The sequence below is a fragment of the Kogia breviceps genome, chromosome 6 (genome assembly GCF_026419965.1).
Source record: "Kogia breviceps isolate mKogBre1 chromosome 6, mKogBre1 haplotype 1, whole genome shotgun sequence".
Classification (NCBI taxonomy): domain Eukaryota; kingdom Metazoa; phylum Chordata; class Mammalia; order Artiodactyla; family Physeteridae; genus Kogia; species Kogia breviceps.
In genome coordinates, this window is record NC_081315.1 from 37,673,971 (window position 1) to 37,697,629 (window position 23,659).

A 23,659-nucleotide genomic window follows, 5' to 3' on the forward strand; every position below is an offset into this window, starting at 1 on the left:
TGTTGTAATTGTTTTTTGTTTTTTAGGAGGTTTTTTGTAATTGTTTTTTAATCTTTCTCTTTTATCAGTAATGACACTGCACATTGATAACTTTCTTATTATACCCTAATTTTGTGAGGTTGCCTCTTATATATATGATTTAATAGATATAAATTGTTTAATCAGTCTTTCAACCAATTATGCCATCTCCACACTCTTCTAGTTACATGTTTGAGAAAGTCTTCTACTTTGACCTTCTCTTTTTCTTTCCTTTGAAGACAATCATTGATACTATTAGATTGACTTTTTTTTCTGTGTCCCTATTTTAAACTTGGGACCTCATTCTTAAAATTGACTACTGGACACTTTCTTAGTCTGATATAAAGCTTAAATTAACAGGATTTAGTTGAATAGGAAAAACAAAGGAAAACATCTTTCAGTGTACAGAAACTATTTCTTTGAAACTTGCTCAATATAGACACCCTGGGATAAAAGAATATATTTTAATACTTTGTTTTATTACTTATGAATTTAATTAAATCTTAAAAACATGTCAGAGCTTTGCTTTTTAATTTCAATTAATTCCATATGTACACTGAGAGGTTAAAGATACACATGTGTTACACACATGCATGCCCACACTTATGTGTACTTATCTTTCATATAAACACAAAAAAGGTAAAGCTGTTTGCCAATTTTAAAATTGGAAAACAAAACCAAAAAAACTTATAGCTCCTGAAGGGGCAGAAGGAATCCTTCAATACGCTTAGTCTTGGATATGATTCTAAGGCTATTAATACGTGACTTTATTTCTGTGATATTCCTGATATGATAAATTTAGTCTAAGGAGTGGTTTAATGCCTATAAAAAAGATTAACTATTTTCCAGGCAAAAAAAACTTCCCTTGCTTGTTCTGGTCATGTTCAAATACTGTGGTTAGACATGCTAAATCCTGTTTCCCTTTGTCTTTCATTAAACAATTGAAACTCAATCGATTTGAAATGTCAAATCATTTCCTGAGGAAAAAAGTCTTCAGAAATCAGTTAATACTGTGCTTGGAGGCTAGGTACAAATTTAAGTTCCTCAGACCGTGTCAGAAATTTAGGGGAAAAATAGATTTATGAAAACACTGCTTTCAGGGTTTTTTTTGTTACTTAAAAATAATATTAAAATTTAGCTTTTTGTAATTTTTTTCAAGTCTCTTAAAGTCTAACATGTTGTAAATGACACACTCTTCCCAATTATCCATTACAAACATATATTGAGCATTTATTGCACATAAAACACCAAGAAAAATCCCAGGCATTTAAAATAAAAAGGCAATGTCCTTTTTTCAAAGTGTTTCCAAGTTAAATTAGTAGTCTGATAAATGGACAGAATTTCATAAACAGAATTACAACAGCTGGGCTTAAGTAAAAGAGTTTAAATTGGAATCATTTCCTTCATGATAACTTTTTTCCTTTGGACCAAAATGATGGTATGATTCATTAATTCAAGAAATTTTGACTTCTTATTAAATGCCTGCCACAGTTCTTATGTTAGGGAAAACTATAGCTTGATGGTAAAATATGCTGAACTTAGAAACTTTTCTTCAAGCTCATTTGGAGCGAAATAAAATAATTGTACAGGCATCTTGAATGCAATTATTTAATTCAGACAAATGCCAGAGCTCTGCCCACATTTGATATCAAAGAATAATAGCTTCCAAAGTGAAAGGTTTCTAAAGGCTATGTAGCATTCTAAAACCATCGGAGAAGCATCTTTGCCTAACAAAGTAACACAATAATAATATTGATAATAATAAGTTTAATACTGTCTAGCAAGAATTACATACTACCTACTGCTAGGCACAGTTCCAAGGACTTTACATGTAATATTTTACAGTGCTATGTCTCAGTATCAGCTCTATATCCAATTTATACTTCATAAAAGTTATCTTCTTGATGTTTCTTGAATCTTGTAAAAAATAGTCCAGCTGTAAGGCTTTGGCATTGGGTCTTCTGTCTAAAACTCTTTTGATCCAGAGAACAACATGGCTTCCTCCTCCTTTCTTTGCTCAATCTAATTCTCTCAATTGAGCTGACTAAAATGATGACCGATGATTCCTTCCTCTGCACATCATATATCCCTTACCCTGGCTTGTCTCTTATAACACTCATTGCCATTATAATATGTATATCTTATATATATTATAATATATTGGGTGGGCCAAAAGGTTCATTCATTTTTTTTTCCATAAAATGGCTCTAGTAACATTTAGCTGTCTTTAAGTTCATTCAAAACAATTTTGTTAGATTGTATGTTACAGCTGTCAGATCAGTATGCATTTTTTAAAAAGACATCAAAATTGGTGAATTTTTGTGTAGCCATTTTAATATTGAAGATGGAAGAAAATAGCAATATTTTTGGCATATTATGCTTTATTACTTCATGAAAGGTAAAAATGCAACTGAAATGCACAAAACGATTTGTGCAGTGTATGGAGAAGGTGCTGTGACTGATCAAACATGTCAAAAGTGGTTTGCAAAGTTTTGTTCTGGAGATTTCTCACTGGACGATGCTCCACGGTCGGGTAGACAAGTTAAAGTTAATAGTGATCACATCTAAACAGTCATTGAGAACAATCAATGTTATACTATGAGGGAGATAGCCAACATACTCAAACTATCCAAATCAAGCATTGAAAATCATTTGCACCATCTTGGTTATGTGAACTGCTTTGATGTTTGTGTTCCACATAAGTTAAGCAAAAAAAACCTTCTTGACCATATTTCCACATGCGATTCTCTACTGAAATGTAATGAAAACATTCCGTTTTTAAAACAAATAGTGACAGGCGATGAAAAGTGGATACTGTACAGCAGTGTGGAATGGAGGGACGAGATCATGGGGCAAGCAAAATGAACCATCAACAACCACACCAAAGACCAAGGCCAGTCTTCATCCAAAGAAGGTGATAATTGTGTATATGGTGACATTGGAAGAGAGTCCTCTATTATGATCTCCTTCCAGAAAACAAAACAATTAATTCCAACAAGTACTGCTCCCAATTACACCAACTGAAAGTGGAACTCGACGAAAAGCGTCCAGAATTAGTCAACAGAAAATGCATAATCTTCCATCAGGATAAGGCAAGACTGCATATTTCCTTGACGACTAGGCAAAAACTGTTACAGCTCGGCTGGGAAGTTCTGATTCATCTGCCATATTCACCAGACATTGCACCTTCTGATATCCACTTATTTCAGTCTTTACAAAATTCTCTTAATGGAAAAAATTTCAATTCCCTGGAAGACTGTAAAAGGCACCTGGAACAGTTCTTTGCTCAAAAAGGTAAAAAAGTTTTGGGAAGATGGAATTATGAAGTTACCTGAAAAATGGCAGAAGGTAGTGGAACAAAAGGCTGAATACAGTGTTCAATAAAGTTCTTGGAGAAAGTGATAAATGTCTTTTATTTTTGCTTAAAAAAACAAAAACACTTTTTGGCCCACCCAATGTATATATTTCTTCTGTTGATTTTTTGTCTGTCTCCCATACTAGAATATAAGCTCTAAAATGATAGGCATTTTTATCTGTGGGTTCCTGCCACTTAGAACAGTGTCTAGAACATAAATTATATTATATAGTCAGTTAGTGAGGGCCTGGGTCTTGAGCACAGTTCTAACTTTAAGACATTTGCTCTTCACTATATAACTTCCCCATGACTTATATCATTCAACTATATGACTTTGGTGAAATTCTGATCTCTTATATGTAAAGTCACTGAATATTTACTGCTAAAGATAATAGTATTAACATTTAAGAAACTTCCAAACTGCTATGAATAAAATAACTCTTAGAAATTAAAGTCAGCGATATCTTAACACTAAAGTAAATTAAGGAATACATTGGGTTATAGTGAATTTTCCCTCTATTCTACACTTGGCAATTATACCTGGTAAACTATATCTATTCTAGAATCACACATATCAAATGCCACCAACCCCATGACCATTCCTGATTTTGTGAAAGCTAGTTAATATCACTTTTGTTTTCCCTCAAAACTTTTTTCCCAATCGAAATGATTTTAGTTCATCATTTTATATGTGTCTCCCCTGATAGATATGTATTCATGTTGAGCACAGATTCTAGTGTAGTTTCTTAATAAATGTCCAATGACTGGATGACTGGAAGAGTGAAGCTGGAGTTGGAGACTCTTGAAAACACGCTTCAAACTAGCTTCCCAGCATTATCACTATGTGTTTTTGACCTGGATTCCTTTGGTTGCATATGACAGAAGGCAAATCAAAGTGGTTTTATCCAAAAGATAATTGTAGATCATATAGATGAAAAGTTCCAGAGATTTTTAAAAAATCCAAAATACAGGCACTTAGTAGATCCAAATGGTAAAATATTCTCTGCTATGCAATTGGAGACACATGATTCAAGAATGCTCTGGCACAAATATGGTATTTAAAGGCACTGATCAAAATGAAGCTCTTTGGGTTAAAGCCCCGGGGCTCTGGTATGTATTGGGAGATAGAGTGAAGGAGGAAGATCCAGACAAAGAAGACTGAGAAGGAGTGGTCCATAAAGTAGCAGGAGACCAGACAATTGTTGTATTCCTGGATCAGAAATGGTCACCATCTTGAATCAAGCCCCTCCTTTAGAGCTTTTGACCTTCACTCTCACAGGTGGCACATGCTCTGACAGGAACCTAATACACAGCCTCACAGAGTAAACCAATCAGTAGCACTGAGACCTTAACTAAGAAGAGTATGGGGAAGGAATACTGCAGGGCAGTACAGTTAGAGTTCATGTCTGAACCTGAAGTAGGGTCAGTCTCAGACAACACACATGAACTAAGAATGAAGAAAGAAGATCTCACATGGTTTCTTTTTTCATATCCTCTATTTCATCTCTCAATATTTAAACCTCATCCACATTTCAAAACTCACATCAACTGTTCTATCATAAAAACATACTCAGTTCCTTTAGCTGAAGTATTCTCCCCTTCCACTTAAGTCTCAGAACAATATACCAGTATTTCTCTGAATGTAACAGTTTCAACCACAAATTATAGTAAATATGTTTTTTTCTGCCCTCCAGTAAGTATATAGAGGATAAAGACTTCTGTGGCTCTCCCACATAACCTAATTGAATGAATACCTCATAAATTATTGAATTAAAGATAAATTGAGCATCAATCTCTATTTGAAGTGCTTTGTCTCATTTTTCCCATTAATATTGATAGTTTGGAAAATGAAAAATGTTAGTAACTCTGACATAAGTACAATAAAATACCTAACCCATAAATGTGCTTTCTTCCTGAAAAAGGAACTTTTCCTGCCATCAGCAAAATAAATGCAATGATATCAAAGAAGTATTGTATAGGAGATAAGAAATCTTCACTAGCTTATATTATTTATTTGACATCTGGGCATCCTAATGCCAGCGTGGTGATGCACGTGGTGATATCAATCAGTATTCACTTTTATAAATGATAATGTACATCAACGTAACTGTATTTCCCTCTCAATCTTTTCAAGTTATGGACAGCATGGATAGTTGATATATTTGGCACCTTTAAGAACTAGGATTATGTACTTTCAGACTTGATAAATTTTGATAAAGCTAAGTATTACATAAAAATATTTTAATCAAATACTATTTTATTTTAAAATAATGATAAATAGACAAATATTTGTAATCACACATGCAATCGCTGATTTTAGAAAAGAGCTCATTAAAAACAAATCTCAGTGGTTTATGAATTAGCAATAGATGTGTCTTTATAAAACTGTAATAAATCCAGGCATGTGTATTGATTTAATATCTGAGAGTTGTTATCACTCCTATTTTCTCATGATTACGTGCTTTTTTCTTCAGAATCTGAATCAAAGATAATTAGAGAGCAGATGATAATTTATTAATAACATACAAATTGGGATCAGGGCACAGTAGTGCCAGAAAGACTAGGGGCATAGCAACAACTAATTGCCCACTGTGGGAAATAAATCGTCCTAGGAAACTGAACCCAAGAGGGTTACTGGCTCAATTGCTCAACATTATTGAACATCCCACCGGCGACTTCTCACAGATCAAACATGTAAACATCACTGCAACTCTCATGAAGTTATATTGAGGCAAACATTTGGAAGGAAACATTCTATTTATGGTACTGGAAGCAAGTTAACATCATTGTTTTGCAAAGAAGAAAATTGTCTTAGCAAAGAATCTGGAGACTTTCAGATTTTGAGTACTGTGAAACACAGGACAGGTCAAAAGGCTAACCACAAGAGCTGAATACACTTTTTATTTGAAGCTCCATTTGCCTGAAGCTCCATTTCTTTTAGAATGTGATCCCCATCTGAAAGAGAGAGCATGCTGGCATGCCAGTAGGCACTGGGCTCTGGCAGAAAACTCTGCCAGTTTCTGGGAACTTTACCATGTCTCTCAGAGCCCACAATAGCACAGGCTTTCATAGGAGCCTGAGAGCCAGCTCTACAGAGAAAATCAGTAGCACTGTCCTATGCCTAAAGGTGGACCATCTATTCAACAAAAAATCAGTCAATTTCCTGAGGCATGTTTAGGAATGTAATCATTGCTGAGAGATGAAGCAAATGAACAATAAAATGTTCCAAATGATTTTAAACACCAGGTAAAAGCCACATTTTTCAAGACCTGTGCTCTTTTTGTAAACTTGCGTGAACCTGGAAAGAAATAATTGTCTCTAATGGATTAGCAACTCGGACTCAAACAGCTGAACTCTTTATAATACCATGTGGAAGTATTGACTTGAGATCTGTCTGATGGCTGTGATAATTATAGTGCTACAAAACATACTATATCCCAATTATCTTGCTTACCAAATTCTTTTACTATCTCTCACCAATTGCTTCTTTCTTCTTTCTTCTTTCTTACTCCCCTGACTTTCTAATCTCAAAGAAAAATGACGTACTTTTTTGTATCAGATCTTTGGCACATATTTGCTGTCAATAGTCTACTGGCATTGTCCACTCTCTTGAGCCATCAGTATTGCAGGTAATGATGTTAGTGAGTTTTAATTATTATTTTATGTTTAATTATATGTTTTTAATTGTTATTTATAAAGACTTATCATCCTGTTCTTGTGGTCTGGCACTGGTTTGCTTATCTCTGTGACCGTCATGAGTTCTCTTGATTCAGGGTCAATTGAAAGGCAAGACAGACGCTTGGGAGCTTATCATAGGTGCTTTTGTTTTTGTTTTTGCTTCCTCTCCACGCTACCACTTTCATCCTGAGTAGCAAAATATCATCAAATTGGCAAGTTGAGACCTCTGTGTGCTGATTAGTGGAGGAAAGCTTCTTTGTTTCTTATGTTTTCTTAGGCCCTTCTTAGACCAACTGCATAACTCCTCTTCAGGGTCCCTCCAGACTGAATATTCCATAGGATTCAAATATTCTCATGTATCTCACAAACACTGCTTCTCCACCTCCAAGAGCCCTCCATGCTTCTGACATTGAGAAATCCTAGTGCTGCTTTCACATTCCTATGCCTATTTCATTTGATTTTCCTGAAGCAAATTTAATAGACATTGATCTGATTCTATTTATTGATGATGTACACATCTTGCTAACATTTAAAAAAAACTCTATGTGGAATTCAATTCGTGTCATGTAACTTTGATTGTTTAATACTTTAACTTGTTAATACCTTGATTACTTAATGTTTTCCCTGTTTAATACAAAGGTATGTCATTTTCAAAATATGGGGACATAGTACACATAAGAATGTAAAAGATAATCATAACATACAATCACAGAGCAGAGTTGAACAAACATCTTTAAAATATGTAAGAATATAAGATTAAGTGAAATATTTTCTATGTTAATATTAATTTTTCCTAGATATACTGGAATTTACCACCAATCCTTACTGATGAAGTTGTTTGTGAGATCTCCATATGTGCCAGCAACATGGTGCTACATTTTAAGGATACTAAGTTCAGCATAAATATTTAATCAGTAGATACTAAATTTGTAGAATTATTCTGATTTTCTTTATTTGCTTCAAGTAAAATTATCAGGAAAATGTCAATCTATAGGTCCAATCCTCCTCAGAACACTTTAAGATGAAATTTAGCTACCCAAATGACTAACTTCTATCTCATCATGCCAAAGATGATGTAAAATCTGTTATCATCAAATCAGCATGAATTCCATATTTACATGATAAGTGATATTGAGCATTGTTTATATACAGTTTCATGAGATAAATATATGATGAATCAGAATTCTATATTAGCATGACTTTGTATGTTTTCTAATACATAAGGACCTCTTGATTTATTTTGACGTTGATATCTGACTTTCTCTGACCTCCTGTTATTCTAGCTGTTTCAAATGTACTTATGATGCTCTGCTAGATTCACCTCTTCTCTAGTCATTTGGAATATAAAGGGACAGGACAAACTGGGCCTTTCCTAGAGTCCTAAAGATTTATAATTAATCATTCCAAACCTGTGCTAGTGTGTACTGTCTCTCACCAGCCCCCAAACGGAAATAGCTATTTTGAATTCCAAGTTGATGTCTATTTTACCACCCAGTATCTTTCTACCCAAGCCCCGAGGCTTCTAAATCTTCATGCAGGAAATGGAAATAGGAAGACCTGTACATCTCAAATATCTGGTTGGAGCTGGTGCAGTTTGTCCTATTGGTTCTTATCATTTCCCCAAAGTCAGGGTGACTGGATCCTGCTCTTGCGTCTCCAACTCTTTGAAACCCCCCAAAGTCTAAGAGGACTCTTAAATAACCTAGCTTGGAAGTCTACTGGGAGTCATCTCAGTACAATAAGTCCTAAAGTGAAACTCACTATCAATCCTGCTTCTATCTTTCCACACACTGCATTTTGTCTCCTTAGACCTCAAATATTCAACTTGCTGAACTATTTCAGCTATATCCTAAAATATCTCCAAAGGTTAGAGTAATGGCCATTTCCTTAGATGAACATCCTGATTTTTTGACTTTATCAAGACCTCTTGCTGTCTGCCTTTCCTATACATTTTGGTTGATTTAACGGAGCACAGGCTCCAGACGCGCAGGCTCAGCGGCCATGGCTCACGGGCCCAGCTGCTCCGCGGCATGTGGGATCCTCCCGGACCGGGGCACGAACCCTCATCCCCTGCATCGGTAGGCGGACTCTCAACCTCTGCGCCACCAGGGAAGCCCCCTCGGTTGATTTTTTACATTGCATATTACATAGTTGGCACGGTTATAGTTAATGTCCTAATTTCTTACTAGCTGCTATTTCATTTATGTATGCATATTTAAATTTTATGATAAAAATTATATAGAACATTCAAGACAAAATGTAGAAAGAAAATTAGTCATAAATATCTACTAGAGGTAATCAATATTAATATTTTGCCATATCTATTTTAAATATTTTATATATATATTTGAGTTCAAAATATATAGTTTTGTTTTCTGTTTTTCTTTGATTAACATTATAATATAAAAATTTCCTCCATAATTGGAAATATTTTAAAAGCAAAAATTGACTGCTTCTTTGATATTCTAATATCTAACTTTTCCCATGTGCTTTTCCTTTTGTTTTGTTTATTTGTTTTCTTTTGTTCTGTTGGTTTAGGGGAAGGGGGTTGCTATTTTTTATCTCTAATGTTCTTAGAACACATTTGTATAATTCAAAGTAAGGGTCAATGAATATGAATATTTTAAAGGCTGTTGATACATATTGACAAATGGCCCTCCTAAATCATAGTACCAATTACTATACCCCCCAACAGTGAACGAAATTGCCTGGTGGTTCAGAAACTAGTCAATCTCTGCTAATTTAATAGGAAAAAAATAGTTACGTGTTTTTAATTGAGTTGCTTTATATTTTTGAGATTTAATAGGATCATTAATATATTTGCAATGAGTATATAGTCATTAGCTATTTTATTACCTATTTTGTAAATTAGGTGTACATGCTCTTTACCCATTTACGCTAGTGGGATCTTAGCTTTTCACATAGTGAAAATATATCATTAGAAGTAGCAAGATTTGTTTGCTTTTCAATAATATTTATTTTGCATGAGATACAAAAAATGTTAATTTTATGGAGTTGGGGCTCTAAATTGATATTTTCTATAGACTTATATAAGTACCAGCACTGTTTATCACCCTCTCCTGATACTGTTATAGGACTCTACATGTAGCGTATACTAAATAAGTGTCTATGTAGGAATTCTTTTATCTATACTGCCTCTGGGCTATCAAAGCTATTCTTCTAACTAATACCAGGATCATATTAGTTTAAGTATTATAATTTAACCATATTTTTCAATGTTTGTTCAGGCAAATTCATATTGGGAAATCACATATGGTCACAATTATAAATATTTGACATAAGTACTTTTGTGTGTATATATACACACACACATATACATGTATACACCATTGCATGCATATAAAGCAATCTTAATCATAATTAACCACAGTTATGTTATATAATGAATATGTGCATAATGTATTAAAATAGTTAACATTTATCACCCTTGTATTTAATTTTAAACACAACTGCCATAATATATGATTTTGGTACTCCTGACCAATACTAATAGAAAACAAAATATATTTACATGGAATTTGAATAGTTCAATATGAAAATGAACCTTTAGTTTTCTTTTAACTCATTCTCATAATTAATTCAATTCTCATAAGTTGCTTATCACAAAATACACACATTCCTTTTGTTTTAATAATTTCAGTGTACTTCCCCAGTTGCTTTAATTTTTTGTGATTTATGTAATTAAATTAAAACATTAGTCCTTGTTTGTCTATCTTATAAGTTTAATGCTGATAGATGTGATTCAACTTTGGAAAAATATTTAACAGCCACAATAGCTAAATTTATTTAGCCACAGCTAAATAAATCGGAACTTAAATATTTCGCTTATTTCTTTGAATAATCTCTTCCCTTTTTTTGACCCACTCATATTTTTAATTATTATTACACTTTCATTAAGAAAAAGGAATGTTTGAAACAAATATTACTATCAGAACTGTGTGTAAATATTCTATTTTTTTTTAAGCTGGCAAAATTAGTATCACTTTTTTTGCAACTTTATTTTCTCCTGCTTTTTCCTTTCTACTTCTCTCAAAATAAATTAAAACCTAAAATAGATAAGAATAGTTAAGCATAATCAAGTTAGTCATGATAGTCGTACGCTCCTCTTGAAGAAGCATTGAAGATAGACAGATTCAGCTGTGAAATGCCTGGGAAGGAGAAGTTCAGAGGAAGGAGCTTGTAGTCACTTTCAGCTTCTAGAAATGGAGGAAATTGATGTTTGCTCAGTGGAGGTGTCATACTGCAGGAGAAACACATAATTCAGTATTTTGTATATGAACACTATTATTGTGCCAGAACAGAGCAAAGATAGTGGTTGATTGCAAAAATGAATCTATGTAATTTCCCTTTATTGAACTAGTAAAGATGATCTCTTCTGTGGAAATAAACAAAAAAATGCCCAAATTAAAACAAGCAAAGGTTATTTATTAAGAGCTTGCTATAGCAAGGGAATCAGCCACCATCACCTGAATTTGGCAGAGACCCAAAGGCAGGCAGAGGAGTGTAAAAGCTTTAAAATGAAAAAAAGGAAGGCTTCCGGTATGCCCTGATGAGAGGTTATTGGCCTGGGGTAGTTAGAGGTGAGCTAACCAGAAGTGGGGCATCCTATGTGATTGATTAGGCTTCCTCTAGTTGGTCCTAAGTTGGAAGTACAGGAAAAAATTAGGGAAACTGGCATTTATTGATAAAGGTCTGACCATTTGAGACAATTACTACAGAGGTTGTAGTTTGGCTTCCTGGACTGGTTGCTGCAGATTTGGGGTCAGAGTTCTATTTTTCTACTTGGTCTGATCATTGTCCATTTGTATATTCATTCTCTCACTTCATACATTTCAGTAAATAGTAGTACAAGGCTTTTTCTTTTTTTTTTAATAGATCTTTATTGGAGTATAATTGCTTCACAATACTGTGTTAGTTTCTGGTGCACAGCAAAGCAAATCAGCCATATGCATACACATGTCCCCATATCCCCTCCCTCTTGAGCCTCCCTCCCATCCTCTCCATCCCACCACTCTAGGTTACCGCAAAGCACCGAGCCAATCTCCCTGTCCTATGCTGCTGCTTCCCACCAGCCAATTATTTTACATTTGGTAGTGTATATATGTCAATGCTACTCTCACTTTGGCCCAGCTTTGCCCTCCCACCCCATGTCCTCAAGTCCATTTCCTATGTCTACCGCTTTATTCCTGCCCAGCAACTAGGATCATCAGTACCAATTTTTCTTTCTTTTACATTCCATATATATGCATTAGCATGTGATATTTATTTTTTTCTTTCTGACTTACTTCCCTCTGTATGACAAAATCTAGGTCCATCCACCTCACTATACAAATAACTCAATTTCATTTATTTTTATGGTTAATATTCCATTGTATATATGTGCCACATATTCTTTATCCATTCATCTGTTGATGGACATTTACGTGGGTTCCATGTCCTGACTATTGTAAATAGTGCTGCAGTGAACATTATGGTACATGTCTCTTTTTGAATTATGGTTTTCTCAGGGTATATGCCCAGTAGTGGGATGGCTGGGTCATATGGTATTTCTATTTTTAGTTTTTTGAGGAACCTCCATTCTGTTTTCCAGAGTGGTTGTATCAATTTACATTCCCACCAACAGGGCAGGAGGGTTCCCTTTCACCACACCCTCTCCAGCATTTATTGTTTGTAGATTTTTTGATAATGGCCATTCTGACCAGCATGAGGTGATACCTCATTTTAGTTTTGATTTGCATTTTTCTAATAATTAGTGATGGTGAGCATCTTTTCATGTGCCTCTGGGCCATCTGTATGTCTTCCTTGGTGAAATGTCTATTTAGGTTCCACCCATTTTTTAACTGGATTGATTGTGTTTTTTTGATATTGAGCTCCATGAGCTGTTTGTATATTTTGGAGATTATTCCTTTGTCTGTCGTTTCGTTTGCAACTATTTTCTCCCGTTCTGAGGGTTGTCTTTTTGTCTTGTTTATAGTTTCCTTTGCTGTGCAAAAGCTTTTAAGTTTCAGTAGGTCTCATTTGTTTATTTTTGTTTTTATTTCTGTTACTCTAAGAGGTGGGTCAAAAAAGATCTTGCAGGCTTCCCTGGTGGTGCAGTGGTTGAGAGTCAACCTGCTGATGCAGGGGATGCGGGTTCATGCCCCGGTTCGGGAGGATCCCACATGCCATAGAATGGCTAGGTCCATGAGCCATGGCCGCTGAGCCTGTGCATCCGGAGCCTGTGCTCCGCAACAGGAGAGGCCACAACAGTGAGAGGCCCATGTACCGCAAAAAAAAAAAATAATAAATTAAAAAAAAAAGATCTTGCTGTGGTTTATTTCAAAGAAGGTTTTTCCTATGTTTTCCTCTAAGAGTTTTATAGTGTCTGATCTTACTTTTAAGTCTTTAATCCATTTGGAGTTTATTTTTGTGTATGGTATTAGAGAGTTTTCTAATTTCATTCTTTTACTTATAGCTGTCCAGTTTTCCCAGCACCACTTATTGAAGAGGGTCCATTGTATGTTCTTGCCTCCTTTGTCATAAATTAGGTGCCCATATGTGCATGGGTTTATCTCTGGACATTCTATCCTGTATCATTGATCTATATTTCTGTTTTTGTGCCAGTACCATATTGTCAAAGGATTAATCTCCAAAATATATAAACAGCTCAGGCAGCTCAATATTAAAAAAAAAAAAAAAAAAAAAAAACCCAATGAAAAAATGGGTGGAAGACCTAAATAGACATTTCTCCAAAGAAGACATACAGATGACCAAGAAGCACATAAAAAGTTGCTCAACATCACTAATTATTAGAGAAATTCAAATCAAAACTACAATGAGGTATCACCTCACACCAGTTAGCATGGGCATCATCAGAAAAATCTACAAACAACAAATGCTGGAGAGGGTGTGGAGAAAAGGGAACCCTCTTGTACTGTTGGTGGGAATGTAAATTGATACAGCCACTATGGATAATAGTTTGGAGGTTCCTTAAAAAACTAAAAATAGAATTACCATATGACCCAGGAATCCCACTACTGGACATATACGCAGAGAAAACCATAATTCAAAAAGACATGCCCCCCAATATACTTTGAAACATTATTTATAATAGCCAAGTCATGGAAGCAACCTACATGCTCATCAACAGATGAATAGGTAAAGAAGATGTGGTACAATATACGATGGAATATTACTCAGCCATAAAAAGGAACAAAATTGGGTAATTTGTAGAGATGTGGATGGACCTAGAGACTGTCATACAGAGTGAAGTAAGTCAGAAAGGGAAAAACAAATATTGTATATTAATGCATATATGTGGAACCTAGAAAAATGTTATAGATGAACCGGTTTGCAGGGCAGAAATAGAGACACAGATGTAGAGAACATACATATGGACACCAAGTGGGGAAAGTGGTGAGGGGGATGGTCATGGTGGGATGATTGTGAGATTGGGATTGACATATATACACTAATATATATAAAATAGATAACTAATAAGAACCTCCTGTATAAAAAATAAATAAAATAAAATTCAAAAAATAAAAAATTAGACTAGGAATCTAACAGATATGTTAGGAAGAATATAAAAATAAATATATAGATGAATCAACAACCAGAAGATACATCAGTATCACAATAGTAAAAAAGAGGAGGAGGGAAAAGAAAAAAAAAAAAAAAAAAAAAACTGGAAAAAGGCCCTGCTGTGGACAGTGGGGCCTAAGCAAGGGTGAGGTTTGGGTGGTGGGCATTGCCAATGCTCAGGACCCACAGGGCTGGAAAAGGCCCTGGGGGCTGTGGGGGGGTGGGGCTTAGGCTCAAGGAACAGAAGGGGCCCAGGCATGCCCCCAACCCCTGGTCTCAGAGGTCAGGGGACCTCACCTGGGAGCCCTGCAGGTTTCCTGCGCTAGAGTGGGAGGGCAAACGCCCTCCTCTCCTCTCCCGCTCCTCCCAGAGTGCCCCTCCCGCTTGCCTCTCCTGATCTACCAGGCCTCCCTCCTATGCCCCCAAGGACCCAGGAGACCTGGAGGGGACTTTGGAGGGCAGGGGATCAGCCTGGGAGCTCAGCAGCCTCCCGGTACCCACATGGGCAGGCCAATCGCCCTCCCCTCCTCTCCCACTCCTCCTGGAGGGCCCTTCCCGCCTGACTCTCCTGATCTCCTTGGCCTCAGGGGCACCGATCCTGTCTGGCCTGCACTTCTCCTACCCCCTTAGTCCTCCTACATCCTACCGGTTCACTTTGGGGTTTCTCCCATCTCCTTGGGCGTCAGAGTCCCCCACCAGTGACAGGCAGGAGCCCTAGTTGTGTGGAGACGCTAACTCCACATCTTCCCCCACCACCATCTTCTGCAAAGCTTTTTATGAGCTTAATGTTCACAATTTTTTAAAAACTAAAGAGGAGAAAAAAATCGTAAGGATTACAGACATGAATATACAGTGAATTCCCTTTACTATGTGATCAGATAATTAACTAGTTCAAATCAGCATCACCTTGAATCTTACTGGTTTATGAAAGAAACAATATAATTTTGAAGTTGGAGGATTGAAATTGTTTGAGAAGGATTTTGATTTATCACATAACTCAAGAAACGATATGTCTTTACAGTGCCAGAGAAGGAAAGTGAGAGGTAAGGAAAAAGAAAAAGGAGTGGGGGTGTGGAATGAGATTGAGATGAAGTTGAAAAAATATTTTTTTGCATTTTTAGTGGTTCTTAAGCTTATTCTTTTACCTGCCTATTTGCTGGTTTTTGAGTTAGGCATCAGTTTGAAAATTTGCAATCTGCCTTACCTATATAATAAATACATTCTTCTATTTCCTATTTGCTACTTGAAGAGAAAGTTGAATTTTCAGAAGGTTTAATATAAAACATCATGTATACTTGACAAGAGTATGTAAGCCAAATAATTTTTAAAAGCATTCATGTTTTATTGGCCATATCTAAAGTATACTTATATATATTTGAATTTATATATATAGGTACATATATATATATATCTATGTATGAATATACATATGTACACATGTGTAAAGTAATATAGTACTGACATTCAGTTACATAAATTTGAATAATATTTTTAAAATTAAATGGTGAAATGTATGAAAAAGGTAAAACAATTTGATTTTCCCATTCAGAATATCACACTGGGCAGCTTTTAGCAAAAGTACTTAATGGATCATGTAACCTCTTTTGTTATGGGCTCACTAGATTTTTCTGACCTTGGTGACCTATAGAATTTGCTTTCTTGATAAAATTTGATGCTTTTATATGCTTCTAGCTTTCATAGCATGGGTGGGTAGTTTAATCATGACACAGTCATGCAATTAGATAATTTCAACATAACACAATTAGTGTTGTATTTTTAACAAATTGGTGCAATAACAGAATGGAGGATATGGGTATCTTTACCTTAAGGAGTACAGAAGTATTATTACAGAAATTGTAAATTTGAGCTGGACCTGGAGGATGAAGAGAAATTTTACATGAGAGTGTGTGTGATGGGTAAGGCATGTATACATGAATGCGAATGGAGTGTCCAGGTTCCTGCAACTCTTTAGACCAGTCTACAAGGCCTTCCACAAATTCTGCCTGAGCCCCTCTCCAGCCTCATCTTCCTTCCTGCCCACTTCATTAATGGCATGAGTTCTCACATATAAATATAATAAATAAATATATATATAACACATATATATAATTAAAGATATGTATACATAGTTCTGGTTTACTCTAGCCCAGGAACAGTTTAAAGAGAAAATCTTTTACATCAGAATATTCACCACTTCTTGAAGGCTTTCTGCAGAAAAGCCTCTAGAAAACTGAGCTTTGCTTTCACGTAACTTTAAGTCTGTGGTCCAGTAGCTCAGAAGGGCAAAATGAGGACACTGAATAAAGAATAGTTTTACTGTTTTGTTATTTTATTTGAGATATTATGACTCCTAGAGAATCCAAGTAGCTAATATTAAAATATACAAGTACAAAAATCTGTCATTTATCATAGAACTTGCAATTGAAAGAAACCTGTAAAGTTAAATGTTTTGGGGGGAAAAATTGTGATTTAAAAAGATAGAGGATAGGATATTTACAGTTATTAACAAACCAATCTTTGTTTGTAGATAATGTAAATTAACACTGTAAACAAATTGCAGGAGAATTATTTAAAGTACTTACCAGAGAACAAATTGTTTTAAAACACCTTCTGGCACTTTAGAAGTTTTTATTAACATGCAGACCATTAATATGCTAATTACAAACCTTTCCCTTTGTATTCATTAAGTAAATTCCCCAAAGACTATTATAAGACACATCATTCAATACAAGTGTTTATTGAGTACCTATTGGATCAGTGTTTGTCAACATGGAGAAACTCAACTAACAGCTTTTGAAAAATAATAATACTTGTGTCCCACAGGCAAGATGTTCTAATTTTATTGTTCTGGGCTGAGGCCTGGGCATTGTGGGGTTTTTTGTTCTTTTTCCAAAACTCCCCAGTTGACTCTAGTCTGTAGCCAGGTTTAGAATCATTATATAATGTGAGTAGAAAGCATTTTTATATAAAATTTCTTATTCTTAAAGCATAGCACATCAATTCTTAGTAAATGTTTGCAGATAATGAGAATGATTGTGTTCACTGTAGCAAAAAAGCTTATAAAAGGTAGTTAGTATTTGGTGAAATTCATTTTGCATTCCCAAATATATACTGGCATAAGTAAACTGAATCTAACATATTCAGTAACGTTTGCTAGTTGCATCAGTCCTTTTACCTGTGGCATTCATGAAAGAAGAGCTTGCTTTATAATGATCTCTCTGGTCCATTAGAATGATTAAAAGAAGTACAGTGAATCATCATTAAAGTATAGCTTGGGAAATAAACCAACAGAAGAATAGTCTAAGATAACTTGCCACAAGTTTTCTTTCTGCTTTTGAAGCCGAATCTGACCTCTGTATCCCAACACCGAATTAAATCTCAGAGAAAGAGTTTTGGGTGAAGTAGAAAGAATAGCTTTATTGCTTTGCCAGGCAAAGGGTGCCACAGCAGGCTAATGCCCTCAAAACTGTGTGTCCTGACCTTGAGGGGGTGGTGAGGAGTTTTACAATAATGGTTCCAAGAGGGTGTGATCAGCTGGTGGACATTCTTCTGATTGGTTGGTGGTGAGGTAAGTGGGAGTCAGCATCATCAACCTTCAGGTTCCAACTGGTCTGCGGGCTACATGCTTGTGGGCAACATATAGTTAACTTCTCCCACCTGGCGGGGGCTTCAGTATCTGCAAAATAGCTCAAAGATATTGTTATATATGTCCCTTGAGGGGGAAACAGGATTTTGCTCCAAGGCTGCACTACTGTTTCTTGCCTGTTCCTCACTTGTCTCTGCATCCCCTCCCCTTCCCTAATTAGCATCTATCAATATCTGAAGCTGCCCATTGGAAGTCAGGGAAGGTCATGGCGGCTGAATAAAGCCTATTTCTTACAATGAGGAAATGGGGGACACAGAAAGACTTTTGTGTCCAGGAGCCCCACAGGGTCCTGGTCAGTATCACTTTCATGTAGTTTGATATTCCTAGGTCTTAATAGTTGTCTTCAGAGTAAGTTGAAGTGAATTTGTTTGTTTATTTATTTTTGTGACTTTGTCCTTAAGAAAAAAGGATGACTGCACATAGAACACTTAGATTTGTAGAATTTGGGGGTTAGTTTTTATTTTAGAGATCTGTGAATATGTATGATTTATTTAGTTTACCTCAGTCACTTATAGGATCTAATCTCTATCTTATACATGCATTTGAATAATGTAGTAGAATTTGGATCACTGAGTATTTTTATGGCACACACGTTTTATTTAATACTTTAAAATAAAATGTGGTATATTTTGCTACAATAAGGGCTAGACTCAGATAAAGGCAATTTAGTTGTTGTATGTAATTTATTGTGAATAAATTTATCAGACTTTTTAAACCTGGTAACTAGCTATTAGTGAAGGAAGGAAGGAAGAAGTGTTCTTAACAGGGTTCCCCATGCAAATGTATTTAAATTTTCAACAGAGAGAGGCGGGAGCTGAGCATGGGGGAGAGGTAGAAATGAAAGGAGCTGGAAGACATGGAAGAAGAAATTGTGCTTCCGGTACACTGCAGTGCAATAACTGGTGCCCACATCTTACCTCCACAACTTGTTATGAGTGCCACCTTGCGAAAGCAGTTCCCTGTCTCCAAGTCCCAGGATTCTTACTTTTAGGATGAATATTACAATAGGACTATTCAGGTTTGAAACAGGTAACAGAAGGAGAAACCAAGTGTGTTGGAAAGGCAAAGTCCTGTTGTGTGTTTCTCCTTTACTTTCACACTGCTACCACAATCACAAGACTTCTGATACTAGATGTCTGGAGTTATATTTTCCACACCAAGCAATGCCCTGTGAAATCATGTGGGTGTCCTGTAATTCGGTTTCACACTAAATAGAGTTAGCACAGACCCTACAGGTTAAGGGCTCAGTCCCAGACTGTCCCTTACTTCAGATGCAAGTCACAACTAGTGGTCCCCAGGTTACCCACAGCTTCTCTCTGACTTGGCTATAGATCAAAGGTTCTCATGATTCCCCCTCCTTGGATTTGATTATTTGCTAAAACAGAACTCTGGGAAACACCTACTTACAACTACCAGTTGATTATATAATAAAAGATTCGATAAAGGATACAGATAGACAGACAGATGGAGGACCAGGTCTATATGGGTCCCAAGTACAGGAGCTTCTATCCTGTGGAGTTGAGGTGTGCCACCCTTCCAGTACATGGATGTATTTTAGGGATTTTTATGGAGGCTTCATCATGTAGGCATAATGAATCATTAACTCCATTTCCAGCCCTTCTCCCCTCTCTGGAGAATGAGAGGTAAGGTTGAAAATTCCAAGTTTCTAATCATGACTTGGACTTTCTGGCAACCAACCCACCAAGGGTCACCTAATTAGAACAAAAGACATTCCTATCACCCAGGAAATTGCAAGAGATTTTGGAGCTTTGTGTCAGGATCCAGAGTCAAAGACCAAATATTAGAACCAGAGATGCTCCTAGTGCTTCTGCAACTTAGGAAATTACAAGCATTTTAGGAGCTCCGTGTCAGGAACTGGAAGTTAGAACAAAAGATTCTCATAGTACCCCTATTTAACAAGGGTTTTAGGAGTTCTGTGTCAGGAACTGGGAGCAGAGACCAATATACATATTTCTTATTATTTCACAGCAAGATATGAGTATTCCAGGATTGGAACTTGATCAGGTAAGACTAAGATCCGTTGATATTTCAAAACTCACCTACCAGGGACTAGTGCTCAGATAGGACAGTTTTTGATAAGTGGTCCTAGAAAGTAATAGGGAGACAGCTATAATCACTGGTGAGGGGTAAGAAGCTCGTTATAGGAAGGAAGCAGGCAACTGGAAAAGATTTTAAAATTACTGTGTATAACTATATCCTATTCCAATTTGCCTAGACTACGACTTGGGAATAATGATTGGATTGCACATATAAATGTATGCATGTGTTGTAGATGGGGATTCCCCTCAGAGTTACTCAAAAACACACTAAAACAAAAACAAAAATGAAAACAAACCTCTTTCCAGCCATTTTACATTACCTCCTCTTGGAGGGTGGAATAATTGTATGCCTTTTTGTCAGAAGTATGGGACTGAGGCGTAGAGTTTGGGAACCATATGTGTTATCATTATGTTTTTTATCTCCTCCCTAGTTTTTGCAAAAGATAGTTTCAGTTTTAGCCTAGCTTCATCAGGACTCAGTAATAAATCTAAGAGTAAGAATAAAGACACAGATGCAAAAGGTATCTCATTATGAGATATTTTAACAAATGTATAAAACAACACTGTCAGTGATAATTATCACTGAACAATAACCTAAGCTTCTTTTGTTGTAAATATTTGTTATGTTTAAATTATTTTTAGCATTTTAAAACTGATACAGTGTAAATGACAGTATATTGTGATCAGCAATATAATTGGAATTATTTGAATTCTTTGTTTTTCTTAAAATTACAAAGTGAAATAACCACAAAAAAATTTATAATCAGGGAAACTCATAAAAATGCAAATTCATGAAACACTCCAACACAGTAGCTCTTAAAGATTTTATATACCTTTTGCCATCATTTTGTTTCTCTGCACACTAATTTTTACCTAAAGTTTAAAAAATTTAATATTATACCATATTAATTTCACTGCATCATAGACTCCACAAATAGATTTTATTAACTGCAAAATATTTGTTGGTCATTTGTTCCTTTAAAATCTGTAGCCAGCCTCGCGCATATTATCTACACCTTACTTTTTGCCATAAGTCCATATTATTATAATAATACCAGTTAAAAGAACTTTTTAAGTGCAGACTGTGAGCCCAGGACAGTGCAGAAAGCTTTACCTTTATAAACAGACTCATTCTTCAAAGCAACCCTATGTAATATAGTTTCTACTATTTATCTTATTTACATCAATAACAAGTTTACCAAAAGCTATACATTTAGTAGTGGATACATCCCAGACTGCTCTTAATTTGAATACAAACTCCAAGATCTTAACTGTTTTGCTACCTAATGGTGTCAAAAGGTAAGGACATTTTTATCACTCTTAATAAGTTTTGGAGGATTGTTTTCTAAAGTACCAGTGGTACTTTTCAGTGTGACCTTTGAAGGCACAAACTACAGTCTTTTCTCCAGCACTAAGTACCACCAATTTTGTTGTTGTCATTGTTTTATTTAAAATGGGTAAATTTTGCAACCTTTTCATTTTCTTCTTTTTTTTAACCAGTAAACTGAAAATACTTTCTATGTTAATTAAAATACTTCTTTATCGGAATTACTCTTTCTGCCTCTCTCATTTATCTTTTGTGATCTTAGTGTTTTTCTTATCCAATTGTGTGATCTCTGTTTAAGAATTTAAGTCATCAATTTATCCACAGCCTGTAGTCTTACTTCTCTGATCTATTATCTTTGAGGATTTCTTCCCTAGAGTTATAATCACCTTTCTTGGTGATTATAATCTTACTCACAATCTTACTTACATTGACGCACTTGGTACATATATTGATCAATTCTGTGTAAGACCTGGCTAAAGTAATTTCATTTGAATCTTCTTTGCGTCTGGAAAGATTCTCTTATCACATTTTAATCTTTGGAAGGACAAATCAAAATATCTGTTAAAACAAAGATCTACAGTTTTGATATTAAGTCCAGAAGGGCTAAACTATTTTAAACTTTGATAATAACGATCTTGTTATTGCTGCATGCAGTCACTTACAGACTTCCAGGTGCTAAAATCTTATGGGAATGCAGATGGACTTTGTTGAACCATAGCTCACATAAATTAGATTGGCTGCTATTTCTAGCACATTTTGGTTTCTATTTCTAAATTATCTCTGAGGCTTGTAAGTATTTTCAACCTGTACTTTGAGTATTTATTGATTAAGGAAAGAACATGTTCTTTATACCATCTGGTGTCTAAGTGTTATTGTGACAGCATCCTTGGAGTTAATTTAAAAAGAGTAATTTGGGGGATTACTATTCCACTTCAGACATTCACAGAAAAGGAGCTTCAGTTTTAATTTTCTCAGTGACATATTAATGCACAGTATGCTCTGATCACTAAACCCCAAGAAAATGTATTTTGTGGAAATGATTTTTTTAACTTACATTGGCCATCTGTATTTATATGAATTGGTCTGAAGGTAATTAGATATTTAGTTATGTTATAAATGGAAATACTTAGTATGGTAATATTATATGGATCATGAAAAAAATAAATTTCTCGGAAATAATGAGAATCTATTCTATCACTTTGATTATGGTATTACTAAGGGTAATAGCTACCACTTTTCTCCCAGGCACATGATGTGCTAGACACTGATCTAAGTGAATACATATATTCTCTCACTTTATTTTCACAAAACCTATGAGATACAGTCCATTATTATCCCTGTTTTATGGCTGTCAACTGAAACACAAAGAAGTTAACTAAGTTACCCAGGGTATTTATTTATGCCATCTTAAAACAAAACATCAGTACCAAATCTAAAACAATGACTCAGAAAAAGTAGGAGTGTTTGTTTTTACAAGATTTCAGATTTTTTGACTAAACTTTTTAAAAGCTATAAGTTTGAAATCTAATGATAGGTAAGGTGATTTAAATTCTTCAGGACTAAAATTTGTAGATTTGGTGTTACAGTGAATTGTGTGTGTGTGTGTGTGTGTGTGTGCATGTATATGTACTAATTTGTAAGACAAAAGCCTTATTATATTTTTTCAAATAAAAAGGACTGAATAAAATGTTATTATTTTTGGAATCATTAGTGTATTTTTTGAGTCTTAGAACACTGATCAAGCATTAAACAAATCCTTATAGGTAATGGCCAATCACAGTGCAGTTCTTGCTTTCCTAAACACAATTCTACATGCGTTTATAAGCTGTGCACACTCAACTAGAAGGATGTTTGTACTTTATTAGGAGATGACATCATCTTTTTTTAACTGCTAAAAAACAGTTGTATACATTTGTCAACAATCTATTATTATTTATTTATTATTTATTGAGTTGGAACTGTGCTATTCAAAATTAACACATCTATGCAAA

General features: G+C 35.2%; 1 protein-coding gene across 10 annotated transcripts in view; it reads left to right on the forward strand.

The window, feature by feature from the left end:
• The window catches only part of EPHA5 (EPH receptor A5), a 317,046-nt gene that overhangs the window by 234,618 nt on the left and 58,769 nt on the right, over positions 1-23,659 (forward strand). Inside the window, exon 9 of one of the 10 annotated variants that reach the window (XM_067035728.1) lies at positions 2,810-3,418. The exons of the other annotated variants lie outside the window; for them this stretch is intronic. Coding sequence (XP_066891829.1) covers positions 2,810-2,822 — 13 coding nt within the window. The 3' untranslated portion in view covers positions 2,823-3,418. Of the gene's footprint in view, positions 1-2,809; positions 3,419-23,659 lie in introns of those variants that run through there. 10 annotated transcript variants of the gene reach the window in all.